We start from the raw sequence: 25454 nt of genomic DNA on the forward strand, positions 1-25454 counted from the left end.
ACCCCAAACCCACCTCCTTCAAATTCCCTGTTTTCTTTCCTGAAAGTCCTTGTAGTGTCCATGTTGTTTATCCCAAGTACCCCACCCAGCCCTCTCTCTTCCACAGATCTTCTGATGTCCCTGCTCCATACTGTTGCTGTTCTTCCCTCTCCCACAACCTATTGCCCCCTGCTCCCTTTAGTATATGTTCTGCGTGCTAGTTCTCATACGAGCCTCGACAAGGTACACATAATTTGGTACACACAAAACGGAAATCAGTACAGGGTATGATGTCATCACTCCTTGGTCACATGGCTCAGCAGGGATTTTTTTTTAATGTATACAGAATCGAGGCTCGTGTAAGAGCTACCACATTGAACATGACAAGATGCACAGACACATAAAACATACAATGAAGGGAGCGGGAAACAAGAGGGACAGAGGGAGAGGGAGGCACACAAGCACAACAACAGAAGAGAACAGGGACGTCAGTAGATCTGTGGAAGGAGGAGGGCTGGGGAGGAAGGAGGGGTATGGTATAAAGCAAATCAAGACTACAAGGAATTTCACGACTATGAATTTCAGGAAAGATGTTGGGGATTGAAAGAGGCAGATTTGGGGTGTTTTAACGGGGGTAGAAAAGATCAAGGTTTTGGATGGGGGAAGATAAAAGATGGTGGTGAACAGTTGTTTTAAAGACCTGGAGGGAGGAGTGGAATTGAAGAGTGTGGGAGTTTGTTCCAAAGGTAGGAAAAAGAGGAATGAAAGAGTGAAGGTGAGCAGAGAGTCTTGATTTAGGCAGTTTCACCAGAAGGGAGTTTCTGGCAGATATTGTGCGTCCTGCAGAAATATTTGGGTACAGAGCACAGACAGAGCAGAGGGAGCAAGGTCGGAGAGGAGTCAGAAGAAGACAGAAAAACCACCTACCTGCCTGCGGTGAGAGAGAGAGAAAGGCCATCAGAATCAGCTTCATCACAGGAGATTCCATTGATTCTGAATGCTTAGGTTTCAACCGCGTGAAGCCAAGCTAGGTGTGAGGCAGGAGCACCAGCCTAGAGGGGAGAGCAGTATTCCATTTAGCTGCAGATGAAAGCTTTATATGTGGTGAGGAGCTCAGAAGTGTCCAGAAAGGACTTCGCACGACAGAGGATGCCCAGACAGCGACTGGCTTTGGAGGCCAGCTTGGAAATGTGGTTTTCCCAGGAAAGATCATGGCAGATAGTGAGAAAAGCTTGAGTGACAGAACTTCTTCAAGAGGATTGTTCAGAAAGTAGATGGGAGGGTTTTCCAGACAGTCTTTTCGGAGAGACAAAGTGAGAGTGTGAGAATTTTCAGGATTGAAAGACATGTTCCACTTGTTTGACCAGTTTGTGATATTGTCCAGGGATTCCCTAAACCCACAAAATACATAGGTCAATAATTGTGGGAGTATTTTAAAGCCATCACACACAAGGTAAATTTCACTTATTTTACCATGTTTTTCATGTTTGCAACATCTAGACAATCATAACCATAAAAATTTATATTTAACCAGAAATACATTTATTTACAACTAGATGGCATTCATAGAATACTCACCCTGCGCAGTCAACTTGGTGTGAGCCAACTCTTCTATTTTTTTGATCCAATATGGCTGCCAGACCACGTGAGCGATGACATCATAAATTTATATTCTCTAATATAATTGTTGCAGAGATCATGCTCAATAAATTTCAAACTGATCAGACTAAGCGTTGTCCCTGTCGAATTATGACCTCATAATTATGGCACCAATGACGTCATCGTTAACACCTATTCCCCATATGGAGCTCTTTACAATGAGCCACGTTTCAATTTTTAAAATGCTGACACGGCACACACTTTACTTTACTGAAATGCAGACAAAAATGTTATATTTTCGTCAAAAATGGTCGGAATTTCGCCAAATCTGTGTTGGCTGTGTGATAATATACCTCAGCGATTGACAAATCTGAAATCATTATTTTATTTGAGGCCAAAATGATTTTGTGAGGTCGCTACATACTTTGCCTGCTTGTCATGTGCTGTGTGATAATTAAATCCATGCCCACTCTGGAAGACTCTTCTTCTTTACGCAATAACAACTTCTAGCTTCCAGACTGTACATCCAATCATCTTGAAATTTTGCACACGTTAAACTTCATTACCTCTAGTATAATAGAAAGTTTCACATCGATCAATGAAGCGGTTCAAATTTCAATATTTTCGTTTAATTATTTAAATCCGCCAAACCACGTCACCTTTCGCAAATTCCAAAAGGTCATTATAGTAGACTGATATGCTGAACACATCTGTGAAGTTTCCCCCCGATAGGATCAAAAATGAGGGAGGAGTTTGGTTTTAAAAGTTGATGCTTAAAAACATCACAACTCCGAAATCATGTGACGCAAGACGTCATGCTCGCTGACTTTTTTTGTTCGTCATGGGTATGCGATTCTGCCTGCAAAGTTTGGCCTCGATCTGTTCAGTCGTTTAGGAGAAAATTGGATTTTAGTGGTTTTTCAGGCTTTTCACTCAAAACAATATGGCGTCCGAACCACGTGACCTACGACGTCATTATAATTTTATTTCTGCATCAATTAATTTTCTTGGTCAATGTCATGTTTTTATGTTGGCGATTAAACATGCCATACATCTCAATGTTAAACCCGTTTTAAACTCATATTAAACACGTGTATTTTGTAATGATTAATTTTAAACTTGCGACCTTGTAAATGAACTGAAAACATGCAATACGTCACACCTCGTACAATAATAAAACTTCCATCCACAAGGTACGAGTCCGATTCGCCTTGGTAAAAAGGACAATGAAAATTCCTCCTTCTCTTCAATGCAAGGTGACTGTAAAATGGCTGAGCTGAAGATACAACCAGCATCATATCATGACGATTAATTGGTAGTGTGGAGGGAGGGGGGCGAGGATGGGGGGCGGAAGGGGAGAGTAGCGTGTACATTCGATTATATCGGTGATTATGGATGTTTACACATCAATCAGACGAGTAAATAAAGTTATTGGGCTACATATCAACAAAATTGGCGTATTGTTTTACGTACACAGTGCAGGAAGTTCTTAGAAACTCCATGTGCACCATCACGAAATGCAGGTGTATTTGTGTATGTATGCACCCATAATTTTGATCACCAAATATCGTGTAAGGTAAACCATCAAAATAATAATGCACTCAGAAAGATTTGAAAAAATGATTTTGAAACATTTCAAACTTGGTGGAAGCTTACGTCAAAGGAATGCCTTGGCAAGCCATCAGTAGGGCTTTCAATTGGCGTTGCCATTCTTTCCGCCGTGCAATCCTGAAAAATAAACGAGCACATAGCAGTAAACTCAATGACTGCGTGACATGCTCAACACCATCAAGTTTAATGTGGGAGGTAGATAGTAGAACTTTCAAATAGTGCTGTTCAACTGTGCACTTAAGACGTTTGCCATGACTTTCTGTTCTGCAACATTTGTAAACAGATATCTTATTATAATAGAGCAAACATATATGGTTATGTATGTCGCTATGTATGTTTACATGCGGCGAAAACGTCTTCTTATTCTTCTTCAAATAAAATTACCACCCTCTTAATTGCGTTAGGACTGCTAAGACCCCTCAGACCTTTGACGACCTTTTAATTCCCCCAAGACCCATGTACCCCAAAATACCCTGAAAACCCCCAAATACCCAAAACACCTTTCAAGGCCCTGAGGCTCAAAAAGACCCTGAATACCCAAAAACCCAGAAGACCCCGAATACCCGAAACACCCCGAAGACCCAAAACACCCAGAAGACCCAAAACACCCCGAAGCCCCCAAAACACCCCGAAGACCCAAAGCACCCCGAAGACCCAAAACACTCAGAAAACCCAAAACATCCCGAAGACCCTGAAGACCAAAAAGACCCCGGAGACCCAAAATACCCCAAAGACCCAAAATACCCCGAAGACTCAAAAAGACCCAAATACCCATAAATACCAAGAAGAACCAAAACACCCTTAAGCCCCAAAAGCCCCTGAAGACCCAAAAGCCACTGAAGACCCAAAAGACACCGAATACCCTTAAGACTCAAAAGCCTCTGAAGACACCAAAGACCCAAAAGACCCTGAAGACCCAAAACACCTCAAATACCCAAAACACTCAGAAAACCCAAAACACCCCGAAGACCCTGAAGACCAAAAAGACCCCGAAGACCCAAAATACCCCGAAGACCCAAAATACCCCGAAGACCAAAAATACCCCGAAGACCCAAAATACCCCCGAAGACTCAAAAAGACCCAAAGACCCTTAAATACCAAGAAGAACAAAAACACCCTTAAGACCCAAAAGCCCCTGAAGACCCAACAGCCCCTGAAGACCCAAAATACACCGAAGACCCTTAAGACTCAAAAGCCTTTTTTTTTTTTTTTTTTTTTTTGTATATAAGATCGAGGCTCGTGAAAGAGCGAAGTGAAGACACCAAAGACCCTGAAGACCCAAAACACCTCAAAGACCCAAAATACCCTTAAGGGCCCAGAGGATCCAAAAGACCCTGAAGACCCAAATGGCCCTGAAGATCCAAAACACCATGAAGACCCAAAATGGTCAAAGATGCCTACCCCTCTGAAACGACGTGTGGTGAGGCGCACAGAGTGCGCCGAGTCATGCTAGTTTATCTAATTCTCAAGATTATTCCTAATTCTCTTCAATGCTAGGTGATTGTAAAATGGCTGAGCTGAAGATACAACCAGCATCATGGCATGGCAATTAATTGGTAGTGTGGAGGGATGGGGGGCGATGAGGGGCGAATGGGGGGCGAATGGGGGGCAGAAGGGGGAGTAGAGTTATTCAAAGAAAACTGTTCATTATTAGTCAAAGAAAACTGTTCATGCACAGCATCTAATTTCTTAAAACCAGATGATTTACGTTAAAACGTTTCATATTGTACATTGGTTGATTTGCAAAAATCATTTTCATATTGCGAGCAAATTATAAATTGCATCCACACTTGATTTTACATCTCGAAACATTTCACATTTGCAATGATAAAAATATGCAAATTGAGTTGAACTGAGGCCAAAGTAAAGTTTCAATATCCAAATACACATCCGAAGCTGTGATTATGCAATTTTTGTTCAATTAGCCAAAACATTTAATTTCAGCAGATGCTTATTTGTTTCAGCCAAATGCCCGAGTTATGTGAATGTTCTGCCATGAGACGGAATGCTGGCTTAGTGGTGCGTAGGTGATGTATTAGTCGTTCCAAAAGTCAGGAAGTTTGACCTAGTTCAAGTACTATCTGAATAGAAGCAAGTTATCTCCACTCTCGTATAATAAGCGGAAATAATTGCAGGTAATTTGTCCATCCCTATTGGAGGAGTTCATAATTATAAACCTATAATGACAAACTGGAAATTTAGCCAGGTGTTCGGCAAACAATGGATTCCTATGCAAAATATACTGTGGTGTTTCATTTTAAAAGTTTTAAAATGAATGAATGAGAGATGAGTTCATAAATTAACATTGGTAACCATGTGTGTTTTTGACTACGAGTACACCTGTTCCCTGCAGGAGTGGCAGGAAGGGTCATTTCTCTCTGGGGTATATAGATTACAGTAGATCTAGGGTCAGGCCTCAAGAACATCGGGGGAGTGTTCATTTACAAAAGTCTCTTGTGGAAAGCTCGTCAAGTGGCTTAAGCATTCAAGCAAGCATTTCATTCAAAACCGTTGATAAGGAACAGCACGCTTGGAAAGCGCTAGCTAGCTGCTTGGTAAATGAACACACTGGGGTTCCTCCCTTTCAGTTTAGTGTTAAACAGCAGGAGCGACTGTTTCAACAGGTAATCAAACATGTTTGTGGTTTATAATTTTTTTTACTTTTGGTAGGGGTGCTCCCACCACAACAGCACGACAAGATGTTTATACACGTTAACACAGCGTTTGTTCGAGGAAAAAAAACTTTGGGGAGATGAGATGTTTTTAGTATTAATATTGTTTTGTAATAACATTAATATTATGCTGTCATATTTAGTGTTGTTGTTACTTTTGTTATTAGAAGCAGCCTTGGAAAAACGCCATGATAAAGCTATCTCAACACGGATACACTCCTCAACACGCAAACCGATTGATATGGAAAACTCCCTTGGTGGAGAAACCCCCTTGGTGTCTTCTACCGACTCGTCTCCGGCCTAACTCCCCCAGCTCTGTCTGTGCTCTGTACCTCAAATATTATTACAGGTTGCACAAGATCTGCCAGAAACCCTGTTATGGTCAAACTGCCAAAATTAAGACTCTCTGCTCACCTTCACTCCTTCATTCCTCTTTACTCCCTCCTCTGGAACAAACTCCCACACTCTCTTTAATCCCACTCCTCCCTCCAGGCGTTTAAATAGCTGTTCACCACTATCCAAAACCTTGATCTTTTCTACCCCCGTTAATTCACCTCAGATCCACTTTTTTGAAATTCCGACTTCTTTCCTGGAAGTCCTGGCAGTGTCCATGTGTTTTATACCGCTCGCCCCCCCTTTCCCGTGCCTGCTCCCACCAAGCCCCCTCCCTCCCACAGATCTCCCGATGTCCCTGCTCTCAAATGTTGTACTTGTGTGCTTCCCTCTCTCTCCCCATCTTGTCTCCCGTTCCCTTTATCATATGTTTTATGTGTGAGTTTGTCTTTCTGTGATTAATGCTAGCTTTTACACAAGCCACGATCTTGTACACACACACAAAAAAAAACCCTTGGGGAGGGGGCAAATTAATTTGCTAAACCTTCATGGTTTGACCCTTAGTCCTCCTGTCAGGTTTGGTTGAGATTGGATAAGTAACGACCGAATATATCGCGGTCAAACATCCTCAGACAGACAGACGCCAAATTGCGTATTTTAGTATGATGATTAATACCCGCTAAGCAAGTGAAGTAAAATGACTCAAATACAGCATCTCAGATAAACAGTGCAATGCAAAAAAACATCAGAAAGAACTGATGCAATAGCTCCAAATGTAACACAATTCATCGCTCCTCATTTTCACAGCTTTGCTGGGAGTGACATTACCTTGAGGAATTTGACCATTAATTCATCATTCGAAGACTTTTTAAACAGTAAGGGCATTTTATGAGATATTTCACAAATCTGTTAACTAAATTGTTACCAAAAAATTTCTTCACCAATATGTTTGTAAAGGTGTGTAATAACATGTGTTCAAATGTTGAAGTTCAACTCCCGTGGGAAACCCAGGAAAAAAGCTGTTGAATTCGGGTACCGAAAAATTATTTTCGAGAATTTTTATTTTTTTAATCGGCCCTTAAGTAACTTATGAGGGGTCAAATAAGGGTTTTTCATGATTCTGAGTTGATTGTTAACATTTATATTTTCACTTTTACATTTACACACAAAGTAGCTTTTATTTCACATACATATATAATACTCAAGAGTTATTTCTCATTCACAATGTCAGAAGTTTCAACAGTCATTGTCTATGTCTTCTTCAGACTCAACAACATCATGACTGCAGTTTCTGCATGTAATGCCATTACAGACTCCACAGGCCGAGATGCACGTGACCCCAACCTTGGAATGACGGGTAGATTTGCCTGCTTTATTATATTCACAGCCTTCAGCCAAATCGGAAGATCAAAGGTCACTATAGCGACCCCAGCGCGCCGTATGCACTCTTTCAGAGTGGTGAAGATGGTGTTGAGGTCATTCGGGTCTCCTTCAATAACTGGGAGGAACTCGATCTGTGTGCTCTGCTTTGCATCATTAGCATGGATTCTCTTCATCCAGCCATTCCAGTTGGAGTGTGGGAACTCAGGATCGTTGGCTTTGATCACCCACCCCGCTGCCCAGAGTGTGTCACCTGGAGTGAGGAGTGGCTGATCATGAGCCAGGGAGGAGGAAAGCTCAGCGAGGGGGAGAAACATGATCGCGTTCGTTCCTATCTGTTTCCTGTTCGTAAATGGAATAATCTTTACTTCAGTTCCTCTCAGGATCTTAGCTTTGTCGAGTGCCTTCAACTTCACCCGGGGGAAAGCTGCTGTTGTCTGTGGATCTGGCAAAGGTGGTGCCGGAGAGGTGACTTCGATCCAACCCATTGAGTGAAAGGGAGTGTTTCCGTGAATAGAGACAATGTTTAAATCTATATTGTCTCCAACAAACTGAGTGACTGCATTGTTTGTTTCCCCAACCTCCATAAAGACCACCTGATCATTACTTGACAATTCACTTTCACTGGCTGGCACTTTGGCTGTCATCACTGATTGATCCTCAAGCGCAGCATCAACCGCAACCTCATCATTGATCTGTTCATCGGTTTCCTCCACAATGGTGTCAAGAGTGCCAGAAGTATATGGAACATCATCTCCACTCCTACTATTAAGGAAGCAGTATTTGTAGTTTTGTGTCTCCGTGTAAGACTCAGTGTATCCCAGCCGGTGGAACTTGTTGAGCATCCATTTTGACCCAAATCTATGATCAAGTTGTATGGCAAGCCCCATTTGGTGTGGCAATACTCCAGACCGAGGTCGACAGGCCTTAATAAAATTCTGCCCCCAAACGGCAACTCTTTCGTCTGTCTTGACAATCGGTCTCAAGAACATCTGAAGGCTTGCAGGAACAAGTGTCAGCTGACTATCGATGTCAGTCAAACTGTGTGTGGTGGGGTATGACTTTGGACCTAAATCAATCAAGGCAATATCATTGGATATGAACTTGAGTGCCGTCTTTATGATCTGAGTCTTCTCATCTCCATGGTCAAGATTAGCATGATGCTCTCGCAGAATATTGTCGGTGCCATCTTTGAGACAGAGAACATCTGCCCTTCTTTCCTGTGTTGTGAAATACAAGGTGTCTTCGTATTTCTCTAGAAGTTTTATCTTTAGCCAATGCTTTGAATAAGAAAGGCTCTTCTCTGGTGACTGATCAAACTCCTGCAGCTTTTCATGGACTTGGTCCATGTTCATTACCCCATGCTCTAATTCTGAGTCTAACCATTCGCAGAATTCAATAAAAACTGCCTCTCGCTCCTCATCAATACTCCTCTGTCCTCTCTCTCCTTTTTCCTTCCTCATCAGTCTTGGACAAACTGTCACCTCTCGCAAACATAAGTTTGCATCGCAAATGGTACAGTGTTTCTTCTGCTACCAAGTCGTTGATCCCTTCCAGGCGTCCAGTGACTTCAGTGCCCCAGTCATCCCCGCGACTCCGTGCTGTCTTCAGCAAGCTTGCCTTCAGTGTATCTGCAGTCAAATTATCTGGCACTCTGTATTTCTTTCTAGCTTGTGCTGGATTATTTTTGTAGAGCTGGGCTGGTTGGTTGCAAAGAATGCATACATCCTTATACAGGAGGTCAACTGACTGTGATCTTCTAGAACTGCAGCCAGTTGATGAACTGAACTCACAAGTAGTGCGTCTTCTCTTCAACTTTGATGACTCTTTCTCTGCCTTTGATGCTTGAGCTGACTTCTTGGTGGTTGCAACAAAGTTGTTGTACAGATCATTTTTACATTTCTGGTGGTACCTCAGTTTTCCTTCCTTTTGAGCCTCCTTCATACGTTCCACAACAGTAACATTTTCGACAGTTTCTGCTTGTTTCAATAAAGTTGAGTATCCCTTTGGAGTTGCCTGTATGAGCCTTTCAGCTGGTGTATCCGAGCGTGCACAGATGAAGCAATTGAGCACAGGTGGAGTAACGTCTTCATCCATATTGCTAGACTCCATGTCCTGCAAAGTAGAAAATGAGATATATTTAGAAATTATTTTTCCACAAAGGAGTGTCTGTGGTGAAATATAAATGTTAACAATCAACTCAGAATCATGAAAAACCCTTATTTGACCCCTCATAAGTTACTTAAGGGCCGATTTAAAAAAATAAAAATTCTCGAAAATAATTTTTCGGTACCCGAATTCAACAGCTTTTTTTCTGGGTTTCCCACGGGAGTTGACCTTCAACATTTTAACACATGTTATTACACACCTTTACAAACATATTGGTGAAGAAATTTTTTGGTAACAATTTAGTTAACAGATTTTCATATGTTTCCCTTACTAAAAAGGCTTCTCCATGAACGGTTTTTAAAAAAGGGATGTTAATTATGATATATTACTTGTAGTCTCCTTCAACAAATATAGGTGCAGCGACGAAGTGTTGAAAAGGGAAGATAAATAAATAATGTCTTCTGATTATGTGGGTGGGGTGGTGATGTTTGCCTCAGACCAAGACGTCTTAAAGGAATGTTTTCCAACAGAAAGCTCAGTGAAGCTAACTCAGTAGTGAAATCTTTTATGAACTAAATCAGGTATGACAGGCTGACATCGCTGTGTTTCATTGAATAGGACACATTTCCAAGCTGATGTCATGAGTATAACGTACAATTTGCAAGGAACTGCAATTGCCTGCAGGATGACAGGCCCGGTGGTGAAGATTACAGAAATATTAAGGATAGTCTGTCTATATGTGGATTTTCAAAGATTCGCATATTTGGTGCTTAACACTGAGATAAAGTGTGTCTATCTAATATATACTTTGGATTATCTGACAGTCATTAAAACCCAGTGAAAAAGAGGAAAGTCAAATATTATGAAACTGTGAATTTTATAAATTTGTAATCTATATCTTTTCTTTGATGGATGAGAATAGGAAGCAATGCATTCCAGATATGCTTTCCATGAAGCTTCAAGTACAAAAATCCTCCCACCTTTGCCTCGGGGGAAGCGGAGAGAGGGAGGGCAGGGAAGCTGTGATATCGGAAGTTTTTTTTAAATGTGCGTCCTCCAGATAGACACTTTCTATATCACAGGTCACAAATACCTCCGCTCTTTCAACCCTCTAACACTTAACAGTCCTCAAGGACACATCATGTTCCTCCAGTACTCTCCCCCGTCTCGCCAACCTCAATGCAGTGTCAAACTGAAAGTTCAGACTTACTGACTACCTCCACTACTTTGTTATTCTTTCCTCCCGCTTGTGCAATTGCATTCCTGAAGTTGTACAATTTTCCAATTGCATTCTTCCCTCCAGGTCTTTAAAGTGGCATTGCAGCACCACATCCTGTCATTCCCCATCTCCACCTGTGATAGTTTATACCCTCAATAACCTTCCCCTATCAAAGTTTTCATACTCACAAATTACTGTGTTCCTTCTCTCTCTCTCTTCCTTTCTTTCATCATTCATTCTTTTGCTTGCTATTTACACCTGTTGTCATACTCTTTGTAGTTGCCTTTTTCCCCTTTGAAAAGTTACTTTCCTGCTCTTTCTCGACTTTTTCTGTACTAGCACTTTGTATACAAAGACAAAATGCAAACTGTCTGAATAAAGTAAAATAGGAGAAGCAACGAGCACAAATATACATATTCATGGAGAAAACAGTGAATAAAAGAATGAATGCAGGTATCAATGGATGCAGATGGGAAAGCTACAATGGCTCAACATAGACTACGACTTACACGATCCTCAATATGCGAAGGCTGAAGGAAGATGACAATGATCCATTACATTTTCAAGAAACAATAGTAATTAGTCTTAAAATTACTGTTTTTCTTTCCAATAACATTTCTTGAAAATGTCTCGCTAAGTGTCCAAACAACATTAATATTGCTTTTACTACTTTTACCTTCATGTTTTTATACCTCTCACCATTTTGTTTATATATAGGCTTCAAAACCGTAATTATACAACAAAAAGGCCCAGGTGGCACTTTTAACGGCAGGTCAGGAAATTTTTGATTTTACTCAAAATCTTGAAAGTTTTCTTGATAAAGCACCTCGAAAAGTGCTAATTGGAGACATGCTTACTTATCAAGGTCAACCAGATGTTAACTCCAAAATAGAGGGATAACTATATATCTATACATGATTCAACAAGACCGAAAGTCTAACAGCGGCGTAGCTGGGCTTGTAAAATATTAGAAACCACAAACACATGTTTAGCTTTTTAAACAGTCGCTAATGCTATTTATAACATTAAACAAAGAAATTTGGAGGAATCCCGACATCCATGAGGTAAGTTTTACTTACAGAACTGAGGGAAGATTTACTGTAATCTATATACCCCACAATGGTTGGGTTAATAACATGCTATCCAAAAACCAAGGCGAATTACTTACTTCCGCGGTTGTATGTCCGTACACGACTTATCATTGATTCATGAACCATACACCGCCTCAATCCATTAACTTAGTATTCACGACATTGGGATTAAAGTGTTATGGTCATAATTACTATATTATTATTATTACTATTACAAAAACGATACTATTGAAACGATACACTACTGTATTCAGAAACCTGGGTTTAATTTGTCCGAAGCGGTCCTAAGATGAGGCATGAAGCCTAAGGCCTATACGTACCGTATTGTTGCAAGAGACGTAACGCCGATGCTTTCGATATTTGATGATCATTTTAACAATCGGTTTGATTGTGTTTCACACTGAATGAAAAACGTAAATGTAGAGCATGGCGATTGTGATATATGACAGGTTCGACGATATGTTCAGCTTGAACGAAATTGGAATCAAAATGGCGGTGTGTGGAGAGTCAGCCGCCGCACCGCCGTAATCACATCACCCTGTCATGTGACCAGATCCTCAGCTCTGATTGGTATACGTTTGAGGGGACATACATACAGACGGACAAACACTGTTCTCGACGGCTTTGCCCTATGGGCTACGCCGTAAAAATTGCTTACATAATTGCATTGGAAAGAATACAACTTATTGAAAAATGAAAAAACAAAAGTAACATCATGAAAGTTTGTAAATAATTGTTATTCTCATTAAATGAACAATGTTAACTCCCCCAAAATACTAAAATTATAATTATGAATGTGGAGGATAGAGAATATGGAAATGACAACATATATTAATAACAAATAAAGAGACACAGGTTTTTATATCGGTGTCAAGGCTCATGGAAGAGAAGAATGAGAAGAGGGCAATGGGTCAATAGACTGAAGTGGAGCAAGAGGGAGGTCAAAGCATGAATAGAGTGAGTTGTAGGTGAAAGGGGTCTTCAGTGGGTGTAGATAATCTCAAATGATATACTTTAGCTTACTTAACCACTATTTTTTCTGAAGAATCGGGAAATGACAAAATCTCATGAGATTGTGAATTAAACGTCATTTATTTATTTACTCTTAACATTATGAGAACTTAACGAATGAGAACAAGAATGTTGTTAACAACGGGAAGAAAGAGAGAAAAGATTGTGAATTTAACATTCCATCATTATTTATTTTTAACATTGTTCTTAAAGAATGGGAACAGAAACAATGTATGAACAACACAGGCCTGTTTTTATGATTCAGCTATTTGCCTTCATGCTCCTGTCATTCCAGACTATCATTTGTCATTTTAGCCAATGTTTAATGCCAATACAAAAAAGATGTGATGACCCGTTTTGAATTGCCAGTGGATGAATAATTTCTATGTCCAAAGTGGGCAATAAAAACAATGAAATTAAACAAAAATGGTGGCCCAAATGCCCTCCTCATGCACTAAAATTCCTTGTGTAGCCTTGTGTGATAATGTTATTAAGAACAGAAAGAAAGGGGGAGGGTAGGGCAGCGAGTTGTGATGGGGGGCAGAGAGTTAGGGGTGTGGGACAGAGAGTTGGGAGAGGGGAGGGGTTTTGAAAAATTGAAGAAAAAAGGGGTGGGGAGGAGGGTGCAGGGGCATTGAGGAGACAGAGAGTTGGGAGAGGGGTTTGAGGCTTTGGGGGCAGAGGTTGAGGACTTTAAGAAGAAAGGGGGAGGGGCGAACAGATAGTATGGGTAGAAGGGCAGAGAGTGGGGCGAGGGGGTTGTGGATTTGGGGTTGGGCGGGGGACGGGAGCACAGAGAGTTGGGGGTGGTAGAGATGAGATGGTGAGTTGGGAGACGGGGTTGAGGCTTTGGGGGGGGGGGGGGGGGATTGAGGCCTTGAATAAGAAAAGGGTAGCGGAGGACAGAGAGTTGGGATTGGAGGGGGCAGAGATGGGACAGAGAGTTTGGACAGGGAGGGGTTGAGGCTTTGTGGGGGAGGGGTGAGTTTGAATACTCGCAGCAGGGATGGGTGTTGAGGACTTGGGGTAGGAAGGGGGCTTGAGGATGGGTGACTTGGGTGCGGGGGGGGTTGGGATGCGGGAGGAATTGGGGGAAGGGTTGAGGGAAGGGGAAGGTGATAGAGTTAGGGTGCAGGGGGGCAACGAGTTGGGAGATTTGGGTTGAGGCTTTGGGGGGTTGAATTGAGGACTTGCGGTGGAGGGTTGTTGAGGACTTTGAATAGGGCGAGGGAGGTTGAAGACCTGGGGTTGGGGAGGTTGATCACTTTAGTTGGGGAGGGGTTTTGAAGACTTGTAGTGGGTAGGGAATTTTGGATAGGGTGAGGAAGGGTTTGAAGACTTGGGATTGGGGGAGGTTGAGGACTTGAAGACACATTTTACATGATGTAGTATTTCCACAGGTGCCTGGTAGTTATTGGGATGTGCTATAAACATGTGCATATTGGCATAGACAGCTGGAACTGTTTAAAAAAAGTCATTTCACAAAAATAATAAAATAATATTTATAGATTTCGACATGAGTCCCTGTTATTATATACACCAATTCAAAATCCGACAATAAACTGTTGGATTGGTGCTTCACAGGCAGGGTGTTGCGTCAGAATATTAGCCATGTGGCATTAGTCTTGTAGCATTAGTTAGTGTTTGTGACAGACCAAGTGTATTTCATGAAGAGTACCGTATAGGAGTATTGACTGGTACCCTGAATAAAATACAAATTGCTGCAATCTTAAATGGAACATCAAATCTGGGCAACTGCTTCGTGAAAGACTTGAAACAAAAACCTTCCCTGGTCGACTTCACAAGCAGGTGGAAGCAGCAGCTTATTAGAAATGATTAAGTAGTAAAAGATAAGCATGATTTAGCTGGACTATGTAAAAAAGGATTAGAAAGAATCGTAATAAAAAGAGAAAGTCAATGTGAACACTGCTGGTACATAACCAGGAAGATGAAAGAGAAAAAAAAAAAAAAATCAGACAAATGAAATTAAAAGTGGTTCAGAAAGCGGGGTCTTCAAAAAGTTCCCTCAAACGAGATGCTCACAATAGTCCAAGATATGCCAATACATGTTTATTATTCAATCTATCTACGTATATAATAACTAGCGAGGTACCTGCGCTACGCACGGGTGGGAGCTCAAAATCTCACAAGCATAACAAGACAGTTCGTGAATGACTTGGGCAAAAACCTTACCGCAGCTGACCCCGCCATAAGGTGGATGTTTCTAGATGCGGTCAATGGCGAAACTGCAAATGCCGAATCCGCGAATGTGTGTGGAAAAATTGCGGCATCTCGTGGGTGGAAGCTGAGAATCCAATTTTGAGAAACTGCTGAAGCCGTGATTGTGTTTACAGGTGGAGAAAGATCGGCGTCGCACGGATGGAAACGGATAATATGAATTGTATTGAGATATTACCGAACCAGCGAATGTTTTCACATACAGTAAATGGCGAAACTGTGAATGCCGAACCCACGAGTGTGTTTACATGTGGAGAGCAGCTTCGTATGGGTGGAAACTCAAAATCAAAATTGTATTGAGAAGTTTATGAAACCTCAAACCCGCCTCAGTACACCTGCTGGGACCCCATAAGGTTCCACAGAGTTTGGCGTGGTTAGTCCCAAACTGGGGGAGAAGTTCGCGGACAGGCAGACAGACACTCCTGCTTTATTATGGCGCTTTTCCACCGCAGTACCGTACCGTACTGTAACCAAAATCGGTTTTTTCGTTTTTCCATTGCCAAGCGAACCGTACCGTACCTAAGTACCTAAGTACGAACCGCACCTAAGTAAATTTGGTTCCTGCTATGGATAGGTACCAAGCAAGCCGAACCCGGACCTATGGGTGGAGCTAGCAATACTGCAGACCGTTGATTGGTCAATCGCAATAGTCACAGAACCGTCACGATATGTTCAGATCCAACCGCCATTTTGTAATACCATACCACAATTCTGGAGAGAAGATAGCTATAGCATAAGTGATAAGAATCAGAAAAAATAGAGAAATTACGTCACCACAGCGGCCGCGTTTTTTTTTCCGTCACCAGATAACTCCGCCTATTTTCACCGTTCTGTTGTGCGATGGAAAAACAACACAGGGATTACCGTACCGTACCAAACCGTACTATACAGTGCCGTACCGAACCGTAATGTACAGTGCCGTACCGAACCGTAATGTACAGTGCCGTACCGAACCGTTCTGTGCAATGGAAAAGTGCCATTATATACATACTAGTGGGGCACCCATGGGAAACCCACGGGCATAGATGTGAATGACATTGGACATCCTGAGTTAGATGCAGCACATAGAGTTTTACAAAATGGTTCCTGCCAATTCATCAGATCCAGAGATGATGTCATCTACGCAATTTATTTACTTCTGTAATACAGTTTGTAATGTGTCAATACATCTAATGTAAAATGTGACTTCAATACCTCAAATCTTCCCTTACCATGGTCCCACCCCTCCATCATCACACACACTGCACAGGGGAGAAGATCATACACAGGGGAGAGGATCACACACCTGGGAGAGGATCACACACCTGGGAGAGGGGAGAGGATCACACACCTGCGAGAGGGGGAGAGGATCACACACCTTGGAGAGGGGGAGAGGATCACACACAGGGGAGAAGGGGAGAGGATCACACACTGGGGCGGGGAGAGGGGAGAGGATCACACACCGGGAAGAGGAGGAGAGGATCACACACCGGGAAGAGGGGGAGAGGATCACATACTGGGGAGAGGGGGAGAGGATCGCACACAGGGGAGAGGGGGAAAGGATCGCACACAGGGGAGAGGATCACACACAGGGGAGAGGGGGAGAGGATCACACACAGGGGAGAGGGGAAGACAATCACATACAGGGGAGAGGGGGAGAGGATCGCACACAGGGGAGAGGCGGAGAGCATCACACACAAGGGAGAGGGGGAGATGATCACACACAGGGGAGAGCATCACACACAGGGGAGAGGGGGAGATGATCACACACACCGGGGAGAGGGGAGAGGATCACACACAGGGGAGAGGATCACACACCAGGGAGAGGGGGAGAGATCACACACCAGGGAGAGGGGGAGAGTATCACACACCGGGGAGAGGAACACACACCGGCGAGAGGGGGAGAGGGGGAGAGGATCACACACAGGGGAGAGTGTCACACACCAGGGAGAGGGGGAGAGGATCACTACATTCATTGGTGGTCTTGTACTGTTCCCTCATTATTCTTTTCATTTTGGAAATGACACTTACATACTCAACACATAAGTTACCATGAGTAAGTAAGTGGCGACACGTAAACAAAGCTATGCCCCTCTCCCCATGTGCAGAGTACCAAAGAATTGCAACTTGTTATTGTGACTACGACTAAGGGTGAAACATTTTAGTGGGACCACTGATGAGGATTACAGCTCAAATGGAAAAGTCCCTGGAAAAAGTTGTGGGCGGTGTATAAGGGCATTAAATTACATCTTTCTGTCCAGTGAAAACCAAAATTACACTTTTCATTACAGCATAAAAAGGACATTTTTTTAAATTAAAGATTTCAAATAAACTTCTGTAAAGTGCATGTGCACATAACTTCCAAAATAAGAACGAAAAAATATGTCTCGGCAATTTCCCCTCTGTGTTTATTTATTTATTTATTTATTTAACATAGGTGAATTACATGTCCATGCACACGTGTAATACAGTTTGCTTATTAATCCTGTACTTGCACACAATTCAGCTTTGAAAACTCGTGCGAAAACCCAAATGTTTTTTTTCAATCAAAGCCTTTTTAAAATTTCCTCTGCATTATGAAAACGCATCTTCTTTGGGCGGTGTATAATAGACCGCTGCTGCAATCGCTCTGAACGAAACAGGCATTAGCTTGTTTCCTTTGCATGAGTTGTTATCAAAATGTACCTTCGTTTCTTCAAAAGGTGCACCCCGGTTTAGAATAGGTACACCGTATCCCTGCGTGTCGTAAGAGGCGACGAAAAGGGTTGGCGTCAGGAAGGGCATCCGGCCATAAAAACATTGCCTCAAAAAAAGAACCATGACAATTACAACTACATATGGGCAGGGTACAGCCCGAAGTACCCCGTGGGGGACCCCACTCCCTCTCGTCAAAACTCAAGGTGGGGAACCCGATCGAAGCAAGGGTGGAAATCATTCCATTTATGACGATGAAAAGTCTGATGCTCGACGTGGAGATCGGTTTCTGAGGTTTGGGACATGGAATGTAGGGACAATGACAGGGAGATCAGGAGAAGTGGTGGAAGTATTGGTCAGAAGAAGAGTGGACATATGTTGTGTGCAAGAGACGAGATGGAAGGGAAGTGGTGTGAGAATGGTGAAGGGTAGGCAGGGACAGAAATACAAGTTTGTGTGGCAAGGGTGCCCGGAGGGCGTGAATGGTGTTGGTGTCCTGTTTTCTGAGGAGTTTGTAGACAGTGTGGTGAGTGTGACGAGAGTGAGTGAAAGGTTGATGATGGTGAAAATGATGATTGGAAAGCTCTTGGTGAACGTCATCTCGGGATATGCTCCGCAGGTTGGTCGGAGCGATGAAGAGAAGGACAAGTTCTGGTGTGCGATAGAAAAGCTGATGGAAAACGTGAAAGATGAGGAGGTTGTTGTGGTAGGGGGAGACCTAAATGGACATGTGGGAAGGAGTATGGATGGTTTTGAGGGAGTTCATGGGGGTTACGGATATGGTGTGAGAAATGGAGAAGGTGAAAGGATTTTGGAGTTTGCTGATGGAGCTGATTTGTTGATTTGTAATATTCAGTTCCAGAAAGAGGATAATAAGCTTGTTACATACACGTCAGGTGGGTCGACGACAACCGTTGACTACCTGATGGTGCGTAGGCGAGATAGGGGGCACCTCCGGGACACAAAGGTGATCCGGGGGGAAGAGGCTGTTTCACAGCACCACTTGGTTGTTTGCGACATAAGGGTGAAAGGTGCGACGAGAGCTCGGCGGGTGAAGTACCAACCGAGAATGAAGGTGTGGAGGTTGAAAGAGGTGACAGTGAGGGAGGCATTAAAAGAGAGGCTGAGTATGGTCGAGGATGATGTGGTTGAGCTTGAAAGTGGTTGGATGTCAATGAAAGATAGTCTGTTGGGAGCCGTTGGTGAGGTATGTGGATGGACAAAAGGACCACCGAGGCACTCGGAAACATGGTGGTGGGATGATGAAGTTGGAAAGATTGACGAGAAGAGGAAGAAGTTCAAGGAGTGGCAGAAGGCGAAGGGTACGGGGGCAGAAAAGGCAGAGCATGAAAGTTATGAGGCAGCCAAGAAGGCTGCAAAGAAAGAGGTAGCAAAGGCACAGGAGGCATGTAGGAAAATGTTTGGAGAACGCTTGGATTCGGAAGAGGGTCAGAGAGCGGTATTCAGGATTGCTAAGCAGATAGTGAAAGAGAGGTGCGATGTGATGGGGGTGAGTTGCTTGAAGCATGAAGTGGGACAAATCGTTGTGGACACAGATGGAATTAAAGGAAGATGGAAGAGATGTATGGAAATACTGTTGAATGCAGAGAATGAATGGGATGGCAACATAGAGAGTAACCCAGTTTTAGGACCGGCAGAGAAGATAACCGAGAAGGAAGTTGAGGAAGCGACAAAAGCAATGAAGAGTAGAAAAGCGGGAGGGCCGACGGGAGTTGTGGGAGATATGTTGAAGGCAGCGGGAAATTGGGGTGTGAAGAGAATGACAGAGATCTGCAAAATGGTGGTGAAAGAAGGCCGCATTCCAGTGGATTGGGAACTGAGTACCCTCGTCCCTCTATACAAGGGGAAAGGTGACCCTCTGGACTGTGGCTCGTATCGAGCGATAAAGTTATTGGAGCATGGAATGAAGGTATTGGAAAGGGTGTTGGGGAGGAGGATAAGGAAGAAAGTGAAGATTGATGAAATGCAGTTTGGATTTATGCCAGGAAGAGGAACGACAGGCGTGCTTTTTATTGTGAGGCAGTTGCAGGAGAAGTACATGGAGAAGAGGAAGAAGTTGTTTCTTGGGTTTGTTGATCTGGAGAAAGCATTCAATAGGGTTCCATGTGAAGTAGTGACATGGGCATTGAGGAAGTCAGGAGTGGAGGAATGGTTGATCAGAGTAGTGATGGCAATGTACAAAAGAGCGCGCACAGCTGTAAGGACGAAGGACGGGAACAGTGGTGAGTTTGAGGTGAAGGTGGGAGTGCATCACGGGTCGGTACTAAGTCCACTACTATTTGTAGCTGTGATGGAGGTGCTGGCTCAGAACGTAAAGGAGGGTTTACCGTGGGAGTTGTTCTATGCAGATGATCTGGTGTTGATTACAGAAAGTATGGATGGACTGAAGGAGAAGATGAACAAGTGGAAGGAATGTATGGAGACAAAAGGACTGAAGGTGATTATCAGAAAAACGAAGGTGATGGCAAGTGGTAAAGCATGTGGTGAGGTGGAAAAAACTGGGTAGTGGCCGTGTGCTGTGTGCAGGAAGGGTGTCGGAGTGAATTCCATTCAATGTACAATGTGCGCTGAGTGGTTTCATCAAAAATGTAGTGGTTTGAGAGGGTCATTAACCAGTGTGGCAGCTACATTCAAGTGTATGGTGTGCACAGAGGGAGCTGCAGATGGAGGAAATGTTGAGTTGGATCTTGGAGACGGCATGAAGCTGGAAGGTGTGAAAACATTTTGTTACCTAGGAGACATGCTGAATGGAGAAGGTGGATCAGACTCGGCAACGGTTGCTAGAGTGAGATGTGCATGGAAGAAGTTTCGGGAACTGAGTGGCGTGCTGATGAGGAGGGGAGTGTCGTTGAAGCTGAAGGGAAAGGTGTATGCTGCATGTGTGAGACGTGTTATGATTTATGGGAGCGAGACATGGGTAATGAACGTAGAGCAGCGACAAAGGCTGGAAAGGGTGGAAATGCGAATGGTTCGGTGGATGTGTGGAGTATCGTTGAGAGAGAGGAAGACAAATGATGAATTGCGAAAGATGATGGGAATAGAGCCTGTGATGGATGCTGTGAAGAGAAACAGGTTGAGATGGTTTGGTCATGTGTTGAGGAAGGATGAAAGTGACTGGTTGAGAAGAGTGATGGAAATGAATGTCGAAGGAAGTGGAGGACGGGGAAGACCGAGAAAGACTTGGCTGAAGATGGTCGAAGAAGAAATGCGGGCAAGGGGGTTAACAAGGGGAGATGCAGAAAATAGGGCAAAATGGAGAAGATTGTCATGGGGACGACAAGGCTAACCCCTACTCTTGCAGGGAAAATGGCCTTAAAATGTCTGGTGTTGTTTGTTGTTGTTTCTTCAAAAGGTAACTTTTGAGGGAAGATGCATTGATTTAGTCTTAAAATGGACACCAGAGGCCTACGGATCCTCAGAGGTATGCGAGGGAAACAAAATGGTGGAGATTTGTTTTTGAAGCGCCTCCCAGAATGGGTGTAGCCCCTCCCTCAGTGGGGGAGGCTACACCCATGAACGGACAGAGAGACACACTCACCAAAGCAGAATATAATACAGATGCTAATGTGTTGAGGGGGGTCAATCCCTTTCATAAAATATGCTTATAATAAAAGGCTTTTCCCCTGCTGATCCCCCCAGTCGGACACGGGATGCCGTTCCATGGTGCAAACCCCTCTTTGATTTTCCCATCGCTATAGTCCTTCGCGTTCACATTGCTAAGAATGCCAACTATGCTTCTCTGGCAGGGAGGGAGTGTGACTGTGCTCACATTACCAACAATGGGCTGACTGTTTGCATCACATAGTCTTCACGCCCCGTATGTGTGCTGAGCGACATTGTACAATGTCCGAGCAAACTTTGCTTCTCCCGGGGGAGGATATCCCTATCGTCCCTTCTCCTTCTATATAATAATACACTAAGGCTTTTCTGTCGTGGTATTTTTACCAAGAGCTTCTGCTAGTATATAATAGAATAAACCAAGGGGTCGACTTTGTGCAGCTACTTCCATCGGTGCTGTGCAGTTATACACTCCATTCCATGGTCTCATTAGCCTCATGACGATTTTATATTTTGGCATCAATGGATTTGAAGTTTCAGAAATTATCTCTACAACATTTGTTATTCAACGCAAGCCATGCTCCCTATTGATAAAAGAGAGAATTGACACAAGGAAATATGCAAACACCTTTGGATTTAAGAGAGAAAATAAATGCCTTCCACAATATCACATGATCGTCACAACAGGACGCTGCAGGAAACCAGATATATTGCATTGACGAGTGACCTGCCCCCAGAATACTGTGCCAGCTATAGAAAATGAAATAGCTCCAAAAGGTACTGGATGAATCATGCAGACTGGAAGTTTCAAAAGAAGTGGGATGAAATGGAGCAACACTGTTCTAGGGGCTTACACTAATCACAGGATCAGCTGTGGCAATGATGCACTGGCCTTGGAGAACAAGTCCAGATTTGCATACACACAGATGAAAATGGAACTGAGTGGGAGGAGAAAGAAATTTCAGCGCTGGCTTTTTAGGGAAAAAAAAAGAAAGAAGGATTTTCTCCAACATTAAACATTCAGCACAAATGCACAGCGATGAAAGTGTCCTTGGAGCAGAGAAAAGAGGGCAGCAGTCTTGGTGTCAATGAGATTTTCAATGCTCAATATCATACCAATATCTCATGAAAGTTTCTATCAGCAATTTCAGAATTCAAGTATGCAATTTCCCTTCAGTCCTTGCTTAAATCTTACCAGTGTAAACCCTCACCATTATATTTATATTCCAAATGAAAATCAAAATAGGCTGCACATCTATCTCCATCAGTTGGATACCCCATTGCAATGCATCACTTCGGAAAAGAGGAAATCATGAGAGCCACAGATGGCCTTTGGATTCTGTCGACCTTGTGAAGACTAAAATAGGCAGAGATGTATTTAGCTTTTTCAGTGTGTTGGTCTCCAGTGAATAATGACACATAGAAGTGGAGTCCGAGGTGGCGAGAGGGAGGGAGAGGGAAAGAGATAGAGGGAGAGCGAGATAGAGAGAGATAGAGAAAGAGATTCTGTCCAGAGAGAACCAACGAATACCACCAAAGGGTTTCAAAGCAGATGAACAGAAAAGCAAAGGGAAATAGAGAAAGCAGTTTCCAGCAGGCAGGTGTTGATGCTGAATTTTTTTGGATGTATGGCTCATCCTTCTGGGCAGGGCAAGATTATTTTCAAGCAACCAAACAACAATGACAAAAAAACAACAGGACAATGCCAAAATAAAGTGCAGCTGCTATTTTGTCTCCCATTCGTTGCTTATGAATGGAAAGCAAGGTGCAAGGCAAGGTTGTGATAATATATTGTGTGTCTGCTTTACTCTCATTCCTCAAATCAAGCTATCTCATGACTGGCAGATTACATCAAGGCTTATTTGAGACAGTTCACTTAAATGTGGTTTAAATTCAAATTATATTTAATGTTTGACAGCTTAGTAAGGAATGGGTTGTTGCTTTTGTTGTTGCTGCCTAGTTCCGGACAGCTCTTTCAAACAGGCCTGCAGCACTGAGACAGCCAATCGATCTCCCAGGAGTGAGCCAGAGATGTCTTACATCCAGGATGGTGTACACTCACCTTTATGAAGCCAGGGCCATAAGAGAGAAAAAGAGATAGAGATAGAGAGATATCCGAACATTCCCGAACATTCCTGAACGGCAACTAGACTCCCCCCACCCCCCAACGACTCTGGTGAGGAGGCCACAACCCGGCCTTTGTGATTGGTGGAGGCGCGATGGGATGATTGAGTAGAGCTCGGTGATTGGATAGAGTGTGACGTCAGCGTGGAACATTCGAGAGCTGGAGTAAAAAAAGACATCTCGCCATCTTTGTCGCTCTCTCTTCTGGTTTTCTGGTCCTGACATTCATTGGAGGCAGTCACATTCTCCCTGTTTCTCTCTGTTCTGGCACTCTTTAGAGGCGGTCACATTTTCTCTCTTGTCCTGAGTTTGGTTGCGGGTGGCCGCATCTCTCTATCTTCCTCTCGTTTTGTCTTGGTCGCGCTGACAAATGGCTGTGGTTGTGCTGCGTCCTTTCGTGAAGCCTAGGATAGTAACGAAGGAAGTAGAAGCTGTCCCGTTTATCTCTTTGTCTTGGCGCCTTGGTGAAAGGCGGGAGTGGGTCGTGCTGGTGCGTTTTTTGGTCGCATGTGCACCTGTGAGGAGGAGGAATATGGCGGAGGTTTGTGGAGCTCGTGGCATCTCGGTCGGAGGGAGACAATAGCAAAAGGAGACAGTCTGCACGGATTTCCCGATGTTCGTGGCACAGCGAAGGAGCGACTCGGCACCATCTTGATCCCATGGACGCTCGGGAGGGACATTTGCTGACCTAGGGACCCGCTCAACGACCACCAGGCGCCCAAACGTCCTCGTGCAAACTCAAAGCTGAGTATCGGCCGATTATAAGTGCATTTTATTTTCTTTTATCATTCCCTCATCTGTATATGAGTCAGAGTGGAGGATCCTCAACCTAGGAATTTTAGTTTTACCTCACATTCATTTTAATTGTTTGCATTTATTTTCATTAAATCAATATTTGTTGAATTTGACTTTTCTTGTCCTGGTTCATTTGTTTGTGGGTTCGGAATAACCCCATGTGTTTCCGAACAGATAAGACTTCGAACCTTCCCACGCGCGCCAAAGATAACCCCGCCAAGTTTGAAGTACGCCTCGGAGTTAAAGCTCGTTTCGGTCATTCGTCCTCTTGGGGTCTTAACCCCATGGACACAACAATATTTTTTGTTTCCACAGCCACACCTCTAAGTGGAGAGGTTTTAAGAAGGGTGTGGGAGGTGGGGGAAGGGAGGGGTGTGCTCAGATTATGTGTGCTGAAAGGTCGGAGAGGCTGATTCTCAGGTCACAGGCCAATGTCAACCATCATTTATATTGCAAGCACTTAAATTTGGATTAGTTGTATTTGGTGTCCGGGTTCTCTTTATCTGTTTGTTTGTGTTTGTGTATATTTATGCATGTGGAATATATAGTAATTTTTTTGGCCAGGAGTTAAATTGCCTGGCATTTTAAACCGGACTAGAACCAGCATATGGTGACCAAGAAAAATTAGTGGTACGCACAGTGGAAACTTTAAGATGAGCAGATTTAGACCGAACTCCAGATACTGGTCACAATTTTCGGTATCCAGCTATCCAAACGTTGAACAAAAACGTGTTTTCATGAGTGATCAAATATGCACTTTGGGAAATACATTATGCAGTCGATACCAAACTCAAGTAACTTCCTTCACCAATCTTTTCAAACAACTGACTTGACCTTGGCAATTATTTCACAACTGATGAGGTGTGACAGACAGCCTGACCGTGGGTCATCTTCAACAGACTCATGCCTGGTCTTGAATTTCAATGGAATTTTAGTCTTTTATAAATACAAGCTGTTATACTATGACCATACAGTGCATTCACTGAATGGAAAAAGGCTTCATTGATCAACAAAAAACAAAATGGAATGAATAACCCATGG

General features: G+C 43.3%; 1 protein-coding gene across 5 annotated transcripts in view; it reads right to left on the reverse strand.

Annotated features, from left to right (window-relative positions):
* LOC137425066 (uncharacterized) overlaps window positions 1-25454 on the reverse strand; it is a 769181-nt gene that overhangs the window by 299775 nt on the left and 443952 nt on the right. For all 5 annotated transcript variants that reach the window (XM_078776254.1, XM_078776250.1, XM_078776252.1 and 2 more), the window contains one exon: window positions 3235-3306. In XM_078776254.1, the coding sequence (XP_078632380.1) occupies window positions 3235-3306 (72 nt within the window). The remainder of the gene's footprint in view (window positions 1-3234; window positions 3307-25454) is intronic.

Source organism: Myxine glutinosa, chromosome 4, assembly GCF_964187855.1.
Source record: "Myxine glutinosa chromosome 4, kmMyxGlut1.1, whole genome shotgun sequence".
Classification (NCBI taxonomy): Eukaryota; Metazoa; Chordata; class Myxini; order Myxiniformes; family Myxinidae; genus Myxine; species Myxine glutinosa.